The 24,152-nt window shown below is 38.4% G+C and overlaps 1 protein-coding gene across 3 annotated transcripts in view; it reads left to right on the top strand.

Annotated features, from left to right (window-relative positions):
* Positions 1-24,152, top strand: part of cep131 (centrosomal protein 131) — a 76,741-nt gene that overhangs the window by 39,471 nt on the left and 13,118 nt on the right. For all 3 annotated transcript variants that reach the window (XM_028819050.2, XM_051936270.1, XM_051936271.1), the window contains 7 exons: positions 3,524-3,626; positions 4,763-4,964; positions 5,062-5,169; positions 9,437-9,554; positions 13,137-13,211; positions 20,614-20,756; positions 21,099-21,276. In XM_028819050.2, the coding sequence (XP_028674883.2) occupies positions 3,524-3,626; positions 4,763-4,964; positions 5,062-5,169; positions 9,437-9,554; positions 13,137-13,211; positions 20,614-20,756; positions 21,099-21,276 (927 nt within the window). The remainder of the gene's footprint in view (positions 1-3,523; positions 3,627-4,762; positions 4,965-5,061; positions 5,170-9,436; positions 9,555-13,136; positions 13,212-20,613; positions 20,757-21,098; positions 21,277-24,152) is intronic.

Genomic DNA, 24,152 nt, shown 5'->3' with positions numbered 1-24,152 from the left:
GTAAATAGTTTCTGTGTTGTTTTCTGCCTCACAGGGTGTCTTTGTGCCTTTCTGTCTTTTAACCTCTGACCCTAGCATTAGCAAGAATTTAAAATTTACATGATGGAATTAGAGGAGTTGGATATTTATCTGTAGATTCTCTGGTCATAGAGAACAGATCTGACCTATAGGTCATGTTGCCTCCTTACACTCCTGCGCCCTGACCATCCATTAAAGTGTCATGCCGACTTGGCAGTTCCTGGTCTGCCAGCGTTCTGTAAAAGTCAACATTAAGTCAAAGTTATGAAACTCTATGGATGCCTGTTAGCCTTTTTGCTGTTTTCCATAGCCACTTTCTTAATATGGTAACTTTGAAGAATTTATTTTCCCAGCAGTTACAAATTGACCCTACCTATTTCAGTTTCTAGAAACAACTCTATTAGAGACACATCTCCTAGTCTGATCTCATGTTGGCTGTCAGTCACTTTTTTTCTGGAATTTTTTTTTTTTAAATTGTTATGATTTAGTTGCCAGTTTGCCTTCCAGGCTGAGCCTGATCACAAGGCACATTTGCTAGGGTTTGAATAATTATTATGAATTTAAGTTAATCTGGAATTAATGTTGTCTGTTACCTTTAGTTAAGAAATTTTCCCTTTTTATTCCAAGTAATTCTTAGGTCTAAATATACTCAAGCAGTTCTGTATTATCTTAATATACACTCTAGGTACTAGCATGTTACTGTCAACCCCAGGGCGAAAATGTGAATTAAGAAGTTCGTATACTTCAATCACTTTTCTTCCTCATTGCTATTATTTTATTGCTAAATACTTGAAGAACCTCTTAGGGTTGACTTAGGTTTTATTAGCAATATTCTTCTCCAAATGCCTTTCAACATTGCTGTTATATGACACATTTACAGAATGAATGCAGTATTTATGGTCAGCCAGGTAAATCTCTGCTTCATTCCATATTTAATAAATTCTAGCATTAAGACAAGCAGATTCATGTTATTGTGGTTTTCATGCTTGATTATTTCTCGTCACTCTGTAATTTCTGAAGTATGTTTTATTTCATCACCAGTTTTCTGTTTTGTATGTATTCATTAATGTTACTATCTGATGTCTTATTTAAGTTATCAAACTAGATCTGGCCCAAGGTCTTTGATTACCACCCAGACCCTGCATGTTTAAAGCTTATTTTAATAGATTTGTACATTTTCCAAAACTTGTTTCTATTTTGGCCCAAAAATGGCTCATTGCTTCATAAACCTTTGTCATTCTATTACACAATTTAAAATATGGCTCAGATTTCACTTTGTATTCTCATTCATTCACATTTTGTCAAATATTAACACAAGCAAAACGTGGGAAGGGGAGTAACACTTTACCCACTTTTATTCCTGCAGGTTTTGGCTCTGCTTTTTTAAATTGGTCTTGAGGAACTGGCAGATGTCATATCTGGCCAGAAGCTTATACATGCACTGAAAGAAGGTCTTTTGTCCATACTCCATATATCAGGTAGTGTGGTATACAGTAATCCCTCCTCCATTGCGGGGGTTGTGTTCCAGAACCCCCTGCGAAAGGTGAAAATCTGCGAAGTAGAAACCATATGTTCATATGGTTCTTTTTATATATTTTAAGCCCTTATAAACTCTCCCACACTATTATAAACATTTCCCGCACAATTATACAGCATAAACCCTTTGTATTCTCTTAGATATTAGGTAAGATTCGTTGAAATTATGTATGTAAACACAGTTTATATACAGTAAAACCTAAATATTATTTTAAAGATATCGAGCGTTTCCGATATCACATATGTTACAGCCATTATGACAGACAGGCCACCAGCAATAAATACGTACAATGCAAGAAAAATTGTATACAGTAAAATGTGTGTACAGTGACACTAAACTATGTACATGTAATAAGTACTGTACGTAGATAATTAATTATGGTTACTCACCAACAATGACACTTGTCCGATAACGATGAGTTTAATTTTACTGCACAACAAAGAAGAGTGTTAAAGCTCTTCTAAAAGAGCCTCTTCAGGCGACTATGTAGCACCACCGTTGTTCTCCTTCCGGCAGTCTTCAATCCAAATCCCTAAAGCAGATTCCATCCAGACTACTGCCTTATTACGTCCACTTGCAACTCGTTTTGCGCCCTGCTTAAAGGATACTGTGGCCGTAGATCTTATATGCTTTTCCTCCTTTTTAAATAAAAAGAATCGTGGACTCATTGATGCCGTAATGGTGTCCTGCAGCGATGTAGCTGTTCCCTTCCTTCAACATATCCAAAACTTTTACCTTTTCTGCAATCATTTGCATCTTCTGTTGGCGCTTGGACACGGCCCCTGAAGCAGGAGCATGTTGATGCTGAATGAGTGAGATGAGACTTCCTGGTTAAAGCAGCACTCCGTCGCTGAGCCAATCAGCACACAGGAACTTAACTGTGTGCTCTGATTAGGTAGCTTCTCAGTCATCCGCCAATAGCGTCCCTTGTATGAAATCAACTGGGCAAACCAACTGAGGAAGCATATACCAGAAGTAAAAAGACCCATTGTCCGCAGAAACCCGCGAAGCAGCGAAAAATCCGCGTTATATATTTAGATATGCTTACATATAAAATCCGCGATAGAGTGAAGCCGCGAAAGTCGAAGCGCGATATAGTGAGGGATTACTATAATGGTTAAGATTTTGGACTTCAATCCCTGAGGTTCTAGGTTCAAATCCCGATACTGACATTGTGTGACCATAAGTGAGGCATTTCTCCTGGCTGTGGTTCAACTGGAAAAAGCAAAAAAATGTAACCAATTGCATTTCTCTTATATTGGATAAATGTTTCGGCGTAATAGAAATAAGCAAACTTTATTATTGGTTTATACCTTCCTTCGTTCTGCCAAGCCTGCACAGTCCTGTCTCCTACCACATAGGTATCAGAATTGCTTGAAACTTTACACGCCTGTATCATTTGGCTTGATGCTCAGAATTAATTCTTATTTCTGCATGTGTTTACTTGTGTTAAACCACCTAAATTGCTAGTCCTGGGATATACTACAAGAAGCATCCACCTTTCTATTTCATTGCACTATAGGCATTATGAGTGAGTTAGGCCAAGTTTACATTATACTGAAAAAAAAAAACACACTGAAAAGAGTTATTTCATTTCAAGGTAAAGAAATTAATGAAAAAAAAAATTTAATAGAAATTATACTTGTATTCCTTTCAAAATGCAAAAACACCTTATGTGTAATGAAGCACTGATGGCACGTTTTTATAAAAAAAAAAAATGATGGCTGATGTTGGTTTTTTCTTTTTTTTTTTTAAATTATAGTTTTTGCGATTGGTCCTAATTCTTTGTGATAAATTATATAAACTCAGTTGTTAATGTTGTAAATGTGTACCTTTACAAGTTATCCTAGTCAAAGCTATGAAGCTCCTGTCTCTTCAGGATGACACTTTGAAGTAAGACACTGCAATGCCATACAGCTGGTACGTGTTACTTAACATATTTTTGGTATGAATTTTTTCATTTCATAGGAGATTAAGAAGCTAAAAGAACTAATGAGTGCTACAGAAAAGATCCGCCGTGAGAAATGGATTGATGAAAAAACTAAAAAGATAAAAGAAATAACTGTGAAAGGTTAGTTGTCAAAGATCAGAAATTGGATTCAGGAGAGTATCTTAGAACGTGTTTGATTGTTTGACATTCTTGCCATTTTATTACTGTGAGAATTTTTTTCTCAGTCATAACATTTTAAAATCCCTGTTTTTTGTATTGCATGCTTGATCTGATTCCCCAAATTTTAATCATTTTAAAACTAATAATTTTGTTCCTATTGTGATGTTTTATTCAGTGCAGCTGTCACATTCATATCACTATTTTGATAGTATTCCAATGTATATTCAAAATTGAATGGTAAATTCTGCATTACTTATGCTATGTTACTTATAAGATTTTTCAGATCACCATTTTATATTCAGGCATCACTTCCAGGAATGGCTTCTTCCTGTTTTTGTCACTATAAGTCTGTTGTGATGGACAATGTGGATGACCTTCTATGACAAAGTTCATTTTTTACCTTTACAAGCGAGGAAATCCCTATTGTGCTTAGTTTAACCATACATTTTATTTGCAGGAGCAAGCCAGTGTGTGATCACTTCTAGGTATTTTAAAACTGTGAGGCTTACCATATTGTTTATTGAAGTTTATCTATTGTGTTGCAGTTGCACAGCAAATTCCATGTTATGTGATACCTTTAGCATTCAATCTGGATAGGATTATTGTGTTTCCTATTTCGCAATGTATGACTGATCTGGGATGGTGTAACAGGGCAGCTAATTATGAGCGAGATGATTCACGCAAAACTTAAGTTGTTGACATTGCAAAATAAATTTGAGAAATAATAAATGCTGTACTGTATCACTTCTCAGCATACCACAAAAACAGAACAAAGTAGCAAACAGATATAATAATAATGAATGATTCACTAATTGTAAATTTTTAGTTGCTGTTCTTTTATTTCCATTACACCTACTAAAGTAATTTTGCACTACTCAGATCACTGGAAGTTAATCTGAGGAGTAAAATCCAGGTGCATGTAATTTACAGGAGGTACCGGATATAAAACAGTGCTCATGTAAAGCATTCAGACTTATGGTGTAAATACATATTTTCTAATTTGGTAGCATTTAAGGTAAATTCAGTTATAGTGTGTGTAGGCCTTTTTGTCATGTGTTGTTGTGGTAAATTATTATTGTTGTGTTCTATGGCTATAGGACTAGAACCTGAAATACAGAAGCTGATTGCCAAACATAAGCAGGAACTCAAAAAGCTGAAGACAATCCATGAAGCTGAGTTGCTCCAGGCAGATGAGCGTGCTGCCCAGAAGTATGTGCGGCAGTGTGAGGAGTTGAGGAGCCAACTGGAAAGGGACAAGGAAGAGCTGTGCAATAGAGAAAGGGAGCTTGCCAAGCAAAGGTAAGATCTGATAAGCCTTTAGCTGAAAACATTGTTTCTTTTTTTTTTTTTTCAGTATTCATTTGGTTGATTATTAATGCTATTCCACTTTGCACAGGTATGAAAAGCAGCTACAGGAAGAGGAGCAGTCAATACACCAGCAAAGACGACGTCTGTATGGTGAAGTGGCAGAGGAGAAAGAGAGAGTAGCACAGCTTGCTGCCAAGTAAGACGGGATGGGAGTAAACTTGTAGTATGTCTCGCAAATAATAAAACATCAGGGTCAAATATGAGGATAAATTAAAAAGTAAAGGCAATTTGAAAATTACGCGGTAGCTGAAATGGATAGAAGCTGACGAAATGCAACACATTTGTGATGGCCTATGAGTAATGTGCTATTAGTCTAGTTAAAATCAAGGTCAAATAAATGTAGATGGTCCTGTTGTGCGGGGTATTGCAACATTGTTGAACAATGCACCTCAGTGAGATTTCTTTGAGTAGTGGTAGTGCAACTTGCTGAAATTCACTGAAGCACATTGGTTTAATACAGAAGTGAAAACAGCCTGGCTCAACAAAAAGTTAATGAATGGGTAGAAAGTTATAAAATGGTAAGAACAAGTGTAACTGACAAAGCTCAATCTGGTCAACCATCAACATTACGCACACAAACCCACATCATTTATGTTATATTTACATTTATTTGCTTAACAGACTGTTATCCAACACGACTTAAAAAAAAAAAGGTCAGCATTATCGAATAATGTTAGTTTGGGAACTGTTTAAGAATACAGGTTTGCAGATTATCATAACCTGTTCATCTTCTCAATCTGCTAAAATAAAATAGAATGAAAGAAAGTGATGGAAAGTTGAACAAAAGTTGCACTGTGGCAAATTCAAAAAAATCCATTCATCAAACTGCTGGAAGTGCTGAAAATATGTAAGTTAACTAAAGACACTGGGGACAAGCCACATCTTGAAACACATCACAGGGTTGAATTAAAATCATCTTGTGTACTGTTTAGGTAAATGGTGGATTAGGATACTTTCAGCATACAAGTACAATGAAGATACTGTTGCCACAACATATACATTTTTTGTCGAAGAGTGGATAATTAACTAAGGTTGGTGAGACAGTTAACAGATTTATATTGGGGATATAATGATGCCAGGATGAGAAATGGGCAAGCAGTAGGCTTTTAAATAATTGACGCGCAGAGCGACATGCAGATCACACAGCACAAGCAGCAGCAGCAAGCCGGCTGATTGAGCATAGAGGAGGTACAAAAACTGTATTTGTTTCCCATTGTATCACTGTTTAAGAGGGGGTTTCCGAGGAGCAACCGCATCTCCTTAGCATGCATTCAGCCCCCCCTTCACAATACGAGAGACAGAGACGCAAAGTGGCTGGTGCGTAGCACGCCCCAGTGGCTGGGGGTTTGGGGGTGGAAGGGGTGCAGTGGCTGAACTGAGTAACCCATTCACTACAGCTTTTTTACTGGCAAATATCAAGAAATAACAAGTGAATGAAATGGAAATAACAATCTCTTTAAATTGTATATCTGGTTAACCAAACCCATGGGTGGGCGAACAAAGCAAGCAGAGGGCGGAGCCCCCTAGTAAAACAACAAAATAGTCAAAAGCTGAAAGATGAAGCCATGGTAATTTTGCTTTATGCAATCTTGTTGCAAAATGTTATTCTTGGAAAACACTTTTTGTGCGAAATTGTTAAATATGAAATTGCATCCATAAAGTACATAAAGAAATCCTCAATTGGTTTTCCACATGTCAGATTTACAGACAAAATGTATTTTCGGAGCTGGTTCCTGGTTTATGCATGATGGATTCAGGAAAGGCGCCTGCACCTGTGATCATGTAATAGTGTAAAGTGCATTTGAGAGATGGATGGATAGATAAACTTTCCACATGTTTATAGATAATAAAAAAGATAGAACATGTAAATGATATAATTCTGTGTCCTGAAGAACTAACATATTAAAGAAATGCTTTAGCTTAATTTAGTAAATTGTCATTAGCATATGCATAATTCTAGGTTCCTGCTAAGGATAGTAAATATGATACTCCTTTTTTAAGACCCTGAATGCACCAAGATAATTGTCTGGGCACCATTTTCTAAGGAGTTTGATTGTGAATTAATGGCCTTTTTTCACTGTTCTAAACAAGTGATCATGAAGACAAATACTTTGTTGACTTGGCTGATACTAGGCTGATTCCAGGGCTACAGGGTTTGAATTATGAGGAAATATTAAAAGAGCTGAGCCTATACAGTTTAAGCAAAAGACGATTAAGAGGTGACATGATTGAAGTGTTTAAAATTATGAAGGGAATTAGTCCTGTGCATTGAGACGGTGACTATAAAATGAGTTCATCAAGAACACGGGGACACAGTTGGAAACTTGTTAAGGATAAATTTCGCACAAACATTAGGAAGTTTTTCTTTAAACAGAGAACCACAGGCACTTGGAATTAGCTACCAAGTAGTGTGGTAGACAGTAAGACTTTTAGGGACTTTCAAAACTTGACTTGATGTTTTTTTGGAAGAAATAAGTGGATAGGACTGGCAGGTTTTGCTGGGATGAATGGCCTGTTCTCGTCTAGATTGTTCTAATGTTCTAAAGAGAAGATTGATATTGGCAGTGGTGGCTGATAACATGTGTACATAATTCCTGTATATAGCACAAGTGTTTCCCAAAAATTGCAACAAACAAATACAGCAGTGAGTGCATCTTCTGTTCTGAAGAAATTTCCAAAGGAATAATATATGAATTATAAGTCTGGTATTATCAAAAAAAGATGACTTCTCTTTGGGGCATGAACAGACAAAAAGTTATAAGGCTCTTTCTTGAATGGACCTTGGTAGGCTGTATGTGATCTGTCTAAATAATTGTTTCTAAGAAAACATAAGTTAGACCAATAAAGCTGTCTGAAGATCTGAAGACCTTCATAAAGCAATATGAGAGGTTTAATTACTATTTTTAGAAGTAGCTGTTTATATAGCCTATTAGACATGATGAGCAAACAATGAAAATATCTCCAACTTGAGAATTGTAGAAATAGTTGAGCTGTAGATGTCCAAGTGCTGCATTGATTTTATTTTAGGCTTCATCAGAAGCAACTGTTTTCCTTCATTTTAACACCTTATGTATTTAGTACACTTATTCTTGCTTTCATCTTTCAGTTAAAAATGCTTCCTAACTTGTGATTTATGTTTGTAACAAAATACATTCAATTAATAATAATTATGGAACATATATTAGTCCACATGGCTTTTACTTTTCAATAAAGTTACAGTGGAACCTCGGTTCACGAACGTCTCTTAAACACGTACAAATTGGGTTACGACCAAAAAGTTTGCCAAAATTTTGCATCTGTTCACGACGACACACTCGGTATACGAACAAGCCAGTTTCCCTTTTGGTTTGTGCGTGCCGATGATTTCCGCACATGTTCAGTCTCTCCCTGTGCATTCCCTGTGCAGCGAGCAAGAGAGGGAGCGAGAGAGAGAGAGAGACACACACACACATACATACACACACACACGCACGCGCGCACGAGAGAGACCCCCACACACACGAGAGAGAGACACACACACAAACACGCAAGCGAGAGAAGGCTGGTGGTCGCATAAGGCCGAGAAGGCAGTTAAAGAATGCACCGGGCTTGTTTTTAATCAAGCATTGTTTTAACCTCGTTGTATTTAACGAAGACTTTTTTCTATTGGATTTTTACCTCCACTTCACTTCTGTTTACAGCGATTGGTTCATAGCGTGCATTGTTGCAATGTTACTTTTCTTGGTTGTTTATTAAATTACGGATTTTTCAAATGTTCATTTTTTTCCCTGTGCTTAAAACTCATTAAAAAAGTGTTTTTATCGAGCGGTTCGTAGCGCTATAGTGCGAACTCTTGTAATGTTAGTTTTCTCTGTTGTTCAAGGTTTTCTCAGTGTTATTCATTGTTTTTACATTTAGTTTACTATTATGCTGTGCATTCTATGGTATAATTAACTACATTTGTGCTTAAAAATCTTTAAAAATATATATTTACATACAGTTTGTACAGTCTGGAACGGATTAATTGTATTTACATACAATCCTATGGGGGAAATTACTTCGGGTTACGACCAGAGTTTTGGAATGAATTATGGTCTAGACCCGAGGTTCCACTGTACTTTGTTCTGGGATGTAGCCTCATGCAATATTTCAAAACCAGGAAAACCAAATCATTTGTAAACAGAAAGCTTATGTAGCACTGCTAAATCCATTTAAAAATAAAACTTGCTTTTTACACTTGACAGTGAGTATAGCTGGGGAATAAGAAGAACAGAAGAGAATAAAATATATGGAATTTGAACCAAAAAATGAACAAGACAGTACCAGATGTATGGAAAACAGTTGACAGGAATGACAGAGGGCCAAGTGTTTTAAGCTAACTAGGTTAAATAACACAAATCAGAAATTGTATTGTTTTCCTGTAGGCAGAGAGCAGAACTAGATGAACTGAAGAGACAGGTGGAAGCAAACAGTTCACTGGCAAACCGCACTTTACGAGAAGAATACGAGAGAGCCAGAGAAGAACAAGAACGGAGGCACCAGGTGAGCTGAAGTAACAATTGTTAAATTGGTAATTATAGTCTTCATTTAATTGGTGCTATTCAAATTCAGTTATTGTTTTTAGTTTTTCAAACACATGCTAGTGCAGGCAGCTTTATCTTTGACATTTATTACTCTGGTACTTGGCCACTTCTGATTGGTTTGTGTCATTGTGGACTCTTTGTACATTAAATAGCCGAGCCAGGATTAAATGTCTGGATTAGATCTTATTATGGGATTTGATCTGAAATTAACTATGTCTTCCCTGGTCATAACCTGGATGAGAATGTTCCTTCTTGCGAGGGTGTGTAGACTGGTGCTATTATAATGCTTCAGCTTTTGATCCACCTTGGCCAGCAGTATAAACATTCTGCTGAAGCATTCCCTGCACTGTCCGAGTTTCCTTCTTAGCCTTCTTTGTTAAAATACAATATATACGCAATACATTACTACTTGAAAGTTTGTGAGCTGCTTTCTCAGTTCTTTGTGCTTTACATTCTTGATAGGATCTTATTTAATCAAAATACTTACTTTTCTACCGTATATACACTATATTTTCAAGAATTATAAAGATTACTTGCCGAAAAGTCTACCATTTGCAGCCCTGCCACTTATAAATGCAGCAAAAATTATGAATGAAACTGTGTGCCATCTACCAGGAACCTGAGTTGCCCACATCTCTCAAAATGTATATTGGCTGCAGCCTAAGTATAGGTTATGTTGGAGCAAATATTAGAAAGACGAGTGTGTACACCTTGCAAAATAAATTAAGTAAATTTGGAAGCAAATTCAAGACTAAAGCCAAATGAGTCTTTTTCTTTTTTCCTGAGAAGCTTCATTTTCTGATGTTAATGTCTGGTCATGATTCACAACTAAAGGCATGTTGTGAACAAGAGGAATTTAGTTTGTCTTCTCAGGCACTGTAAATCCTTTGCAGAGTATAGTTAGGTCAGCAGAAAATATTATTGGGGTGGTTTCCCTTTTTCTGAAAGACATGTTCTTCAAAATCTGTGTCCTTGACACTTGCTGCAACGTACAGGACCACTCTCATCCTTTTCATGGATTCTTTGTTCTTTAGATACCCGGAAAAAATACTACAGCATCAGAACCAGATCTGCCAGGTTGTGGGATAGTGTTTTTTTTCCCAGGATGTCAGTTTCCTCATTGTGATGTGGCCCTTTATGATCTTTCTTCTTACCTTAACAGCCTAGACCTCTCCCTTCAGCGTATGCACAAGTCACTTATCTATTAAGATAAGAGATTAGTCAACACATTGAACCGTGAAACTTGCATTTGATGGGTCTCTATATAATTCTGGCAGTTTATTGAATTTGCTTTGTTTGTTTGGGCACATTGACTTGTCTTACTTACAGTATGTGTACACTGTGGGCCTTCAGTGACATCATTTTGTCTCTGTATATACTTGTATATGATTAACATGACAGTAAAGTTTTCTTTATCTTGATCGGAGACACTTTATTTGCCCCTTGGCTTACTTCCAATAAAAGGATAAGGAATCTTCTGATTATTCTTTTGACTCCTATGCCAAAAATCTTGCAAGGAACACCTGGTTGTGGCCAGTTTATGGTGAAATGATGTTCTTATTACTTCCGGATTATGACCCCAACAGTGCTCACTGGAACATTCAGAAGTTTAGAAATATGTCCGTTACCAATGTCATCAGTATGTTTTGCAACAATAAGGTTGCGAAGGTCTTGAGAGAGCTCTTTGCTTTTACCCATCATGAGATGCTTCTTGTGTGACACCTTGGTAACGAGAAACCTTTTAATAGGCCATCAATTAGGACTAAACCAGCTGATATTAATTTGCACTGATAGGGGGCAGGACTGCTTTCTAAATACTGACAGATTTCAGTTGGTTTCTTGGCTTTCCATGCCTTTTTGCACCTCCTTTTCTTTAATTATAGAATAGGTATTACTATTTTCTACTATTAATTTACTTATTATTTCCAAATGTGTTTGATATGGTTGTCCTCCCTGAGGCTATAAGTCATTGGAATTAGATGAAATCGATGAAATTGCATTTCAGAATAAATCAATGGGCAGAAAATATTTCTCCTTTAATTTTAATTTATATCAATGAAATTGACTAATTTAGTTAGAATTGTGATATTTACAAATAACACAAAAATTACAAGCACAGCAAATATGAAGTAGCAAAAACTTAATATAGTGTACATCTAAAAAATTTTAAACAATGAGCAAAATTTATAAAATGCAAATTAATGCAAACACAGGTAAGCGGAACATTATTACTGCAACATGGGGAACATTGACCTACAAAAGGAAAACTCTGAAAGAAAATGGGGTGCTAGAATGAAGACTTCATGCAATAATTTAACCACAGGTCAAGGAAGGGCAGTGTGGATTCTGCCCAGACTGAAGAATGGTAGACCAACTTTCTGCCCTTTGTTTAGAAGGGCATACTAAATTGTCAGTCCTGTCAATATGTGCTTTGTGTATATAGCAAAACATTTGTGACCTTGCAGCCCATAGCATCTCGTGTAAGGTGCATCAAAAGTGGGATTATGGAACCACTGCATGTCATTTAGCTCAGGTACTTGTGGACCAAGAGTTTTATTCTCATAAATGGAATACATGAGACATAATGCTGCCAGAGAATGTAGTATGTTTGTCTTCGCAAATGTGTGCGTATCCTGCGTGTAGTCTTTCCATGTTAATTACTTATAGTTGCCAAACTGTTTTAAACACTGTAAATATGGATGTATAATCATCAACCCGGAGCAACTGGATAATTAGAGCTGGTAAACAGAAGTGAAGGCCAGGTATCCAGGTTAGGGCAAAACACCATCGCAACTGCTAGTGCCAACCATTTTTTTGGCAAATCTCCAGTTGCTTTTCAATAGAGTGGATGTCTTTATAACAAGACTGGCTTCATGAAGAGTCATCAGAAACTGCTGTTTTGTTTTTTTGGAAATGTGGCTAACCACTGAGACATTTGGCATAGCAGTGCATGTTTACTTTTTATAGTAAACAACAAATTGAAAAGTACAAAGTTGTTCATAACATTCAACACTTACTCTTACTTTGAAAAGAATTTTTTTTCTAAATAAACTTTCTTCTGATAAATAAAGTTAATATTGACAAAGGGTATTTGCTTAAACTACCATAAGTTTGAGACTTTTGGTCTGCAAGTGAAAACTTGACTCATAAAATCCTATTATTATATAAAATGTTTTAATTATTGACAGTGGATTAATAATAAGTATTGTAATAACTACACTCCCTACATAATAACAAACAGAACTAAAGCAGTTCCCAATCCAGTGACTATTCATACTCATAGTATTCTGATTGAGGACAACTCAAAATTAAAGAGCTAGAGATGTAAAAGGCAAGAGACAATTAGTAAGGGAGATGAAAGGGAGTTTTTGTACATGCTCTCTGGAATTCTGTTGGATTTCATTTAATTTATTTTAACCTGGCACCAGGGGGCTACTCTGTGCCCTCCCCTTGATCTTCTCAACTCTGTACATGCAGTTTAATTTTTAAACTTTGTCAGTTTATACCCCAAATGACTGTTAAAAAATTCTTTTGATTTTAGGCAGAAATTAAAGCTTTGAAGGAGAGGCTGGAAATAGAAAAACAAGCTTGGGAAGAAAATTACATGAAGAAAGAGGTAATATTACTGTTGGTTGAAATTGTTTAAGTGGGCATGGATAGTGATAAAGTATTTATGTTTTAGTGTTACTAGGGTGTTGTACCGTGTTAGCCATTATGAATGTAGAGAAAAGCCAAGCAAAATGACACCTTTTATTGGCTAACTAAAAAGATTACAATATGCAAGCTTTCGAGGCAACCCAGGCCCCTTCTTCAGGCAAGATGTAATGTTTTAGTGTTATATACTTATTGTCTGCACAGTTCCAGGAAGTTGATTTCTAAAACCTGAGTTTCTAAAACTCATACGTAGTTGCTCTTCAAGGTGCCCGTATTATCTCCTACAAGTTAACACTTCATGTTAGAGAAGAACCTCAGTTATAAAGACTGAGGAGCTGTACTTCAGCTACAACCTAAAATTGAGAAAGTTTTAATAAGTTGTATTTTAAAACTGTCCAGGGTGTTTAAATGTCTTAACTGGGTAGTAAAGTACAGGAAAGGGGAATAAAAAAGGTTAAGTAACTGGCTATGAATCCTCCAAACTCAAGACCATTTTTTCAAAATGTGGAAAAGGAATAATAAAGAACTTGGTGACTAAGTTGAGAAAAATGTAGTGTTTTGTGGTTTAAATGGGAGGTACTGTCTAGAGGACAGAAATCCCTGCTGTACACGCTGACATACTGTAATCTCTGAGTCAGATTGGTATTCCACCACATGTATTTGATGTTGCAATCCAATGTTTTCTACCAGTCAGCAGATCTGAAATATACAAAATGTGCATTTCTGTAAAAGATACACATGATGGAAGGCCTGTTATTTCCAGATGCTAAGAAAGTAGGCAAATAAGGCCAAATATAAGCATATCCCAGACTGGGGACAGAGATTAGTTTACCGGGAGGATGATAACCTCAACTTCACAGTTAAACCACAAGAAGTAAAATGGCCTTGAGTGGCTCAGCCAGACTTCACATTAGAATGTCATTGATCTTCTTGATGGTAAAACTTGAAGTTGCTAACCATCAGACTTGAAAATAATAAGGTAATTAATACTTTCTGATAGGAATAGCATTTAGTGAAATTTCTTACTCAGAACCAGGATGCTTGGTTATGGATGGCATGGTGGCATGGTGTTTAGCTCAGCTGCCTAACTGATCCAACATTCTCAGTTTGAATCCTGTACTCTGTGAAAATAAGCATAATGTTTTCTCATTCTCCCTTTGCCTCTTTGCAGTATTTCTTTGGTTTCACTATTTTTGGGAAAGAAATGCATGTTATTTCAATCATTGATTCTAAGTAGGCCTGTACGAATAATGTATTTAACGTATTAATTAATTAATTATATTTATATAGTGCTTTTCTAACCTACTCAAAGCGTTTTACATAGACAGTGAACCATTGGAAACCATTTCATCCACCACCAATGTGTAGCATCCACCTTGATGATGTGATGGCAGCCATTTTTGAACCAGTACGCTCCCCACAACATTAGCTAATTAGGCAGTGAAGGAGTGTGAGTGATAATTAACCTATAAGGGACAGGACATTGACCAGGGCTCTGGTGGGCAATTTAGCCAGGGCATTGGGAAATACCCTACAGTTTCTGAAGAAGACCCGAGGATCTTTTATGCCCACATTACTTAGTGTCCTTGTCAATGCACTGGGACATTGGGATCCACACACAGACCACAGGATAAGCGCCCCAGATTGCCGCAGCAACCCAAGCTTTTTCTAGATGACTTCCAATCAAAGTACTGGACAGGCCCAAGCATTGTTATCTTTAAGTGGATTGCCTGTTCTAAAGTGCAGATGGTATGGCAGCTGGAGGTGCCCCATCCAGGACTTCTTCCACACTTGTGTTCAATGTTAATGGGGTAGGCCCTGGCCTCCAAGTCCTTGTATTGAATTAAGAGATACTTTATAATTAGGTGTGTACTGATAACATTTTTTTCACAGCCAATACTAATAACAATTACTGTCCTAACAGAGCAGACTGATACCAAGTACAAGTACAGCTTTATTAATACAATGGGCTGACACCAATTAAATGTATTTTTATTAAACAAAAAGAAAACCTAGATTTCCAACAGCTTAAATAAGAAAACAAGTCAGTTTCTTCCTAATTAAGTGTTGGATAATTTTTCAATAATTAAACAAATATTTATCACGAATGTAACATTTTTTAATTAATTAGCTGTAAAACCTGACTGTTTTGATGGATCCGATGTAATCCCTTACATGTAATAACAAATGGGAGGGAATTATATAAACTAAGGAAAACTTTTCAGGTTGGGTTTTAGAGAAAGATACTGTATATGCTCGTGTAGAATACTCAAACCATTTATCCTAACGTGCATATATTAAATTTGCTAATGGACACTTTCTTTCCAATAACTGGAATAAAGATCCTTAGAATCCAAACCTAGTGTCAGTGACATTCAGATAATTCAGGATACTTTCATTTACTATTCTTAGCTGCATTTGACTTAAGTATGTTCAGATCAAGTTTGTGAACAACTCACTTTATCATTGTTTGCAGTTTTAAATTCAGAAATGCAGCTAATTATTAACAATGAAAGAAAAAGTAATATTTAATGAAAAGTGTTCTCTACCTTGCTGTTCCTTACTTCAGAACACTTGTAAACACTGACTTTGCTTTGTTCTTACTGCATCTGTATTAGGCCATAACGTGTTTGCCAGCAAACTCATCCAAAATTAAGAGGACAGGTTTTCACTGCATTGATACACTACTCCTCATACTTAAAGTTGCATACTGTGCCTCATCTGTTTCAATACTAGTCAGATATATCCTGTACCTATGTTCTTTCCATGTTTTTATTACATTTTAGGTGTACAAGTAGACACCTAAGCTAACAGGACCATAAACACAGTATTTACCAATTCATTTTTAGCTGTGAAGTAGGCTGCTTTTAGCAGTTCTATTAACAGCATGTCCCTGTTGTAGAGAAATGTGGTGTGCCTAATGATTCTTTTTCAAAGAAGCATCATGAGCTAAGCCACCTGAATGTTTAGCCAGTAAGAAAAGTTTGCAACATCGACACAACGTTAGAGCCACTTATTCCATTACTGTTGTTAACAAGGCACTGGTGGAGGAGTTTAGGTTTTGATTTTACCGTGCAACAAATGTAAATCAATTCCATGCAGAAAATTAATGTCAGTTGTGTTTTCTTATCTGGGATGAACGTTTAAAAGTGTTGGTAGCCACAGCTGAGAGATTGATCCTAAAGCATGTACAAAAACAAATATTTTTACTTCTGAACCTGCACTGTAAAATTAGTAAGGAGGCAGTTTATTTCAAATTTTGTCTTAAAAGAGTAGCAGAATTCTTTTAACACATTATTAAATAAAAAATGCAATCTTTTTAATCCAGCAAAAAATTCTGTCCCTGTAAATGGATCGACATTTAGTCTGCACCTCATAGAAATTAATTTAGCAAAGAAATACTGTACTTCAACAAAAAAAATGTAATTCATAGTTAAAAACTACAGACTAACCAAATAGTTTCTCAGATATAATTATCAGTGGTAGATAATGAGACTATGATTGCATTTTTAGTCAGATTGTCCTTTTTTTCAATGTATTTGTAAGAGTTTATTAATATTGTTTATTACGACATATGGTCAGCACAAGAAGAAAGTCCTTTCCAGATTTGGTTCATTTAGTGAATATATTTCAAAAAGGCTGTGTTTCTGTGTGCTTGTGTTTTTTAGAGTAATTTCCACTCCTTCGTCAAAAATTCTCAATAAATTAGTATTAACATAGTCATTGATGTAATTTATTCATCTGTTTTCTATTTTTTTTTTATTGATCAGTCATAGAGGTTTAAGTTTTTTTTTTTGTGTGGCTTATTGAGAATTTGTACTTCACATAGAGACTGTGCCTGCTTCATGCGCACTAAACAGGACACTGTTTATTTTTAATCTGTTGGCTTTTATGTTCTTATTACTGTTTGTTTTGTAGAGGGAAGGAAATAAAAAAAAAAGAAGAAATGAAAACAAAACCTAAATCTCGTGCATACTGGGGTTATGCAAGCTGAACACTTGGGTTTCTTCTGTGACATTGTTTAGGATTGTTAGGAATTAGTGTGAGGACTCAATTTGTGATTAGTCAGTGATTTTACACACATCCTGTAGTTTCCTTTTAGTAACCTAAAGCTACACTTACCCACAAATATGCCACTGTCTAGAATATAAATTTAACAAATTTTGTCTTTGCACAGTTTATAAATATATCAATTTATGGCACTCAGTCATTGCATTTTAATAATTAGTTTGTTCATGTATGAGACTAGCACGGCATTCGATGGTTTAGCAGGTCTGGATCACTAATGTGGCTATTCCATCGGACAGCAAACAAATTAAACACTTCTCGTGGGTTATGGCCTCTGCTCAGCTAGTCAACAGGACAGGAACATGATTATGACCTTGAAAATTAAGTCACACAGTGACATCTGTAGTATTAGGAAGCTGAGTATAGAGATTTAGACCTTCTAATTAATTTTTGAAAATTCTTACCATAAAGATGAAAGTATGTAATCTTAATTCAGGAAACTGGTATCCTATGATTAAACCCACACAAACACAAGGGTTTAAAAAGGGAGGTGTTGGGAGGGGGATTGGGATGGCAATATGCTCCGTGTTGATGAAAATGTGACAATATTGACCCTGTGAACCTATGAAGTGCCATGTTTGTCATGGAAATTGTTTTTTGTAGCAGATACAGTGGGCCGTAAGCTTTTGTCGTGTCGTCTGTGCAAACCATGCAAAACAGTCGTCTTTTCAGGGATTGATAAGTCTTTCTACCAATCAGTGCTATTTGTTTTCATCATTTTGTATTACTACCTGTCCCTTCCATACTCTTATTTGCCGTCACTTACCTTTTAATATTGCTCTGCTCAGCCTTTTACTTTTTTGTTTTCATCATTTTGTATTACTACCAGTCCCTTACATACTCGGCTGTCACTTACCTTTTAATACTGCTCTGCTTGGCCTTTTACTTCAACCCTTTTTGAATTTTCTGTTGTTTGCATATTCCACCATATTCTATTGCTCATTCCAGCACGGAATGCTAAGATGCACCTCTGGGGGTCTTTTCTACCCACTGCTATTGGGCAATTCAATGCTTCCACCCAATGTACTTGTTAACTTTATTTTTATTGATTGATTGATTGATTAGATGTATTATCTGTCCTATCAGTCTGTATTCTTGTTTTTTATGTTTCTGCTGCTGTATGCATTTGAATTTCCACATGGGATTAATAATCTCATCTGGGCAGAGTTCTTAATTTATAGTCAGGAATGTACAGTGGGTTGAGAAAGTGTTTTCTTTCTGCACACTTTGTGTAGATTTATTTTTAAATTGGCATATTTGCCTTTTTGCACATCAGTCTACAGTCATTTACCCATAATAACAAAGTTAAAACATGTTTTCAGAAAGGTATCCAAATTCATTCAAATCAAAAACTGAAATGTCTCATTCATATAAGTATTCAAACACTTAATTCAGTACTTTGTAGAAGCCCTTTTGGCAGCAATTATGGTGTCAAATCGTCTTTGATATGTCTTTACAAGCTTTTCACACCTTGATTTGGGCAGTTTATCCCATTCTTCCTGGCAGGACCTCTAAGGTCCATTAGATTACATGAGAAGCATCTGTAAACTGTCATCTTCAGGTCCCTCCACAGATATTCTATGGGGTTTAAGTCTGGGCTTTGGCATGGGCACTTGAGGGCTGTCAAAGACGTGTCCTGAAGCAACTTTAGTGTTGTCTTGACTGTAAACTTCTGGTCATTTTGGTGTTGAAAGGTAAACTGTCGTCCCAGTCTGAGGTTGCTTGCACACTGGAGCAGGTTTTCTTTAAGGAACTCTGTGTTTGGCTGCATCCATCCTTCCCTCAATTTTCTCCCTGTCCCTGCTGCTGAGAAGTGTCCATATAGCATGATGCCACCACCATGTTTCACTGTTGGAATTGTGTTCGGTAGGTGAAAAGCAGTGCCTGGTCAGCAGTCATAGTGCATAGAGTTCTGCTCAAAGAATTTGTTTTTTGTTTCATCAGACAAGAGAATCTTTTTCCTCAAGCCCTCAGAATACTTTATTGACTTTTACACAAGAGTGGCTTCCATCTAGCCACTATACCACTCATGATTGATGAAGTGCTACTGAGATGGTTGTCCTTCCAACATGTTTTCTTATCTCAACAGAGGACTTCTAAAGTTCTGTTAGAGTGATCGTTGGATTCTTAGTCACCTCCCTGACCAAGACCCTTCTTGCCCAGTCACTCAGTTTGGCTATAGAGAGACAATTCCAGGAAGAGTCCTGCCAGTTCCAAAGTTCTTCTGTTTCACAATTATTGGGGCTACTGTGCCCATGGGAACACTTAAAGCTTTAGATATGGTCTTATCCCCTTGCCCTGATCAATGCCTCACCATAAATTTAGGTCTACAGAGAGTTCTTTGGATTGTATGGTTTGGTTTTTTTTTTTGTCCTGAGATGCTATGTGAATTGTGGACCTTATATATACAGGTATACATGTGCCTTTCTAACTGATGTCCTCCACTCAATTCAGTTTGCCACAGGTAGACTCCAATCAAGTTCTAGAAATATCTCGAGCATAATTAAAGCAAGCAGGGTGCACCTGACCACTTATATGAATGAGAGATTTCAGTTTTTGATTTTTATAAGTTTGCAAACCTTGCTGAAAACATGTTTTTGTTTTGTAATTATAAGCTGTTGAGTATATATTGATGGTCAAAATTGTCACTTGTATCCATTTAAATTCAAACCACAGTACAAAAACATTTGCAGAAAGTGAAAGGGTATGAATACTAATCCACAATATATAATAAACCTGATAACAAGTATTAAGGGGGGCAGTATCAGCCTAATATGAGTACCACCAACTAATGTAAGTGCTCCCCTACATATAATTAGGAATTTTGCTTTGTCTGACAAACTGAAGCATGAGAAACAGCAAAATATTTGTCAGACAGTATTCACACCTCATACCACAGAGCTGAAAATTTGATGTATGATATAATCAGCTCATGAATTTAATTTACCCTTTAATAATAATGCATGCATCAGCTGTCTTTGGCAGAGAAAAATTAATTGAAGATGGTTACATGACACTAACAGACCCTGCGAAGCAGTGACTCTTCTAAGTTGTATGCTTAGCACTTCCTAGCTTCATTGTCAGTAACTGCTAGACAGACAGACAATTAAATAGAAGTAGAAACTTTTACTTTTCATTGGTTAGTTTACCTTTAGAACATACTATACAAGTACAGTGTTCAACGTTAAACTTTTTTTTTCCAACAAAAGGAATATTTACTTTCTGGGACTGCTGTCTGCTACTGGTGAAGTAGTATACGTATACTTATTACTTTGTCATTTTTTTTTTCTTTTCAGGAGGCTTGGTTGTTGAGTAGGGAACGAGAGCTGAAGGAAGAAGTGCGGAGAGGCAGAGACAAAGAAATTGAATTGGTAATTCAGAGACTGGAAGAGGAAACCAGTGTGGCAAGAGAGGAGTGTGAAAGGGCAGCCGAGAGCAGGTGAGGAGAATACAAAATACCCATGAGCATTGAAGAATTGACATTTAATCTGCACCATTTTTTTAAGTATCTGATCTTCTGTAAACCTGACAAAGACTTAATGGCTGATTCCACAGCCCAAGCAAAAAATAAATAAATAAAAAACAAATAATATAGTTATTAAGTGAAAAAGGTAAAACTTTGAAAATGAGATGCACTTAATTAGACAAGCTGTATGTTGGTTATATGTGTTGTGTTATTCAGAATATTTTTTGTTTGAATATTGATATCCACAAGCACTCGCCCTGTAAAATGCCGTATATCGGGTGCTGCTACTGGATGACTGGTGTTTTTCTGTTCCAGAGTGAAACGTGTTAGAGAAAAGTATGAGGTAGAAATTCAAGAACTTGAACGCTCAGAGAGAAACCTGCAGGAACGCCACAACGAGCTGAAGGGACGCTTAAATGAGGCCGATGCTGAGATTCTTCGTCTCAAAGGACTCCTCCGTCACAAAGAACAAGAGGTGCAGGACATCTCGCAGGTATCACTCTTAAATCCATTCATCCATCCATCCTCTTCCGCTTATTTGAGGTCGGGTCGCGGAGGCAGCAGCTTGAGCAGAGATACCCAGACTTCCCTCTCCCCGGCTGCTACTTCTAGCTCTACCGGGAGAATCCCGAGGCGTTCCCAGGCCAGCCGGGAGACATAGTCCCTCCAGCGTGTCCTGGGTCTTCCCCGGGGCCTCCTCCCGGTTGGACGTGCCCGGAACACCTCACCAGGGAGGCGTCCAGGAGGCATCCTGATCAGATGCCCGACCCACCTAATCTTACTCCTCTCGATGTGGAGGAGCAGCGGCTCTTCTCTGAGCCCCTCCCGGATGACTGAGCTTCTCACCCTATCTTTAAGGGAGAGCCCAGACACCCTGCGGAGGAAACTCATTTCAGCCGCATGTATTCGCGATCTCGTTTTTTCGGTCACTACCCATAGCTCATGACCATAGGTGAGGGTAGGAACATAGATCGACTGGTAAATTGAGAGCTTTGCCTTACGGCTCAGCTCCTTTTTCACCACGACAGACCGATGCAGAGCCCTCATTACTGCGGACGCCGCACCGATTCGCCTGTCGATCTCACGCTCCATTCTTCCCTCACTCGTGAACAAGACCCCGAGATACTTGAACTCCTCCATTTGAGGCAGGATCTCACTCCCAACCCTGAGAGGGCACTCCACCCTTTTCCGGCTAAGGACCATGGTCTCGGATTTGGAGGTGCTGATTCCCATCCCAGCCGCTTCACACTCAGCTGCGAACCAATCCAGAGAGAGCTGAAGATCACGGCCTGATGAAGCAAACAGGACGACATCATCTGCAAGAAGCAGTGACCCAATCCTGAGTCCACCAAACCGGACCCCCTCAACACCCTGGCTGCGCCTAGAAATTCTGTCCATAAAAGTTATGAACAGAATCGGTGACAAAGGGCAGCCCTGGCGGAGTCCAACTCTCACTGGAAATGGGTTTGACTTACTGCCGGCAATGCGGACCAAGCTCTGACACCGGTTGTACAGGGAACGAACAGCCTTTATCAGGTGGTCCGGTACCCTATACTCCCGGAGCACCCCCCACAGGATTCCCTGAGGGATACGGTCGAACGCCTTTTCCAAGTCCACAAAACACATGTAGACTGGTTGGGCGAACTCCCATGCACCCTCCAGGACTCTGCTAAGGGTGTAGAGCTGGTCCACTGTTCCGCGACCAGGACGAAAACCACACTGTTCCTCCTGAATCCGAAGTTCGACTATCTGATGGAGCCTCCTCTCCAGAACCCCCAAATAGACTTTTCCAGGGAGGCTGAGGAGTGCGATCCCACTGTAGTTGGAACACACCCTCCGGTCCCCCTTCTTAAAGAGGGGGACCACCACCCCGGTCTGCCAATCCAGAGGCACTGTCCCTGATGTCCATACGATGTTGCAGAGACGTGTCAACCAAGACAGCCCTACAACATCCAGAGCCTTGAGGAACTCCGGGCGTATGTCATCCACCCCTGGGGCCCTGCCACCAAGGAGTTTTTTGACCACCTCGGTGACCTCAGTCCCAGAGATGGGGGAGCCCACCTCCGAGTCCCCAGGCTCTGCTTCCTCATTGGAAGGCATGTTAGTGGGATTGAGGAGGTCTTCGAAGTACTCCCCCCACTGACCCACAACGTCCCGAGTCAAGGTCAGCAGCGCTCCATCCCCACCATATACAGTGTTGACACTGCACTGCTTCCCCCTCCTGAGACGCCGGACAGTGGACCAGAATCTCCTCGAAGCCGTCCGAAAGTCGTTCTCCATGCCCTCCCAAAACTCCTCCCATGCCTGAGTTTTTGCCTCAGCATCCACCGAAGCCGCATTCCGCTTGGCCTGCCGGTACCTATCAGCTTCCTCCAGAGTCCCACAGGACACAAGGGACTGGTAGGACTCCTTCTTCAGCTTAACAGCATCCCTCACTGCTGGTGTCCACCAACGGGTTCGGGGATTGCCGCCACGACAGGCACCGACCACCTTACGGCCACAGCTCCGGTCAGCCGCCTCAACAATAGAGGCACGGAACATGGCCCATTCGGACTCAATGTTCCCCAACCCCCCCCCAGCTGGTAATCAGTTGACAGCTCCGCCCCTCTCTTCACCCGAATGTCCAAGACATGTGGCCGCAAGTCCGACGACACAACCACAAAGTCGATCATCGAACTGAGGCCTAGGGTGTCCTGGTGCCAAGTGCACATATGAACACCCCTATGCTTGAACATGGTGTTTGTTATGGACAATCCGTGACGAGCACAGAAGTCCAATAACAAAACACCACTCGGGTTCAGATTGGGGGGGCGGGGGCTGGGGGGGAGGAGATTCCACTAGCTCAGGCTCCTTCCCCTTCAGAGAGGTGACATTCCACTCTTAAATCCCTTTTAGTTCATAGAATAGTGTTTCTGTGCCATCTAGAGCCATTTGTAGTTAGAAGGGATTTAATTTTAAAATAGTAAAGCTGGCCAGTCCAAGAAGACTTGGTGTCCCTTCATACATTCATACATGTTAGAAATTCTTTTCTTTTTTTTTTTAAGATGAAGACTAAAACTTCTTTGGCACTTGCTTCTTCAAGCCCATAGTTGTTTTGTTTTACCCTATTAACCATCAGTCATGTACCTGCCACAAATTCACACTTGAGATTTACAGTGAGTTTGCTCATTTAAATGTAGAGGGTAGTGTATTCTGGTGCTAACCATTGTGCCATAGCAGTTATATGCACTTTAGTATTTGTACATAATAGACCTGTGTTTATTCTCATGTTCACAACTGAGGCTGGTTATGCAAAAAACAATCAAAGGAGCAGATGGTTTTGAGTCGCCATGTCTGAACAACTTTCCTTATAGTGACAGTAAAAGGAAT

The sequence above is a fragment of the Erpetoichthys calabaricus genome, chromosome 14, assembly GCF_900747795.2.
Source record: "Erpetoichthys calabaricus chromosome 14, fErpCal1.3, whole genome shotgun sequence".
In the NCBI taxonomy this organism is placed as follows: Eukaryota; Metazoa; Chordata; class Cladistia; order Polypteriformes; family Polypteridae; genus Erpetoichthys; species Erpetoichthys calabaricus.
Note: the sequence above shows the minus strand (reverse complement) of the source record. Positions and strands in the feature narration are given on the sequence as shown.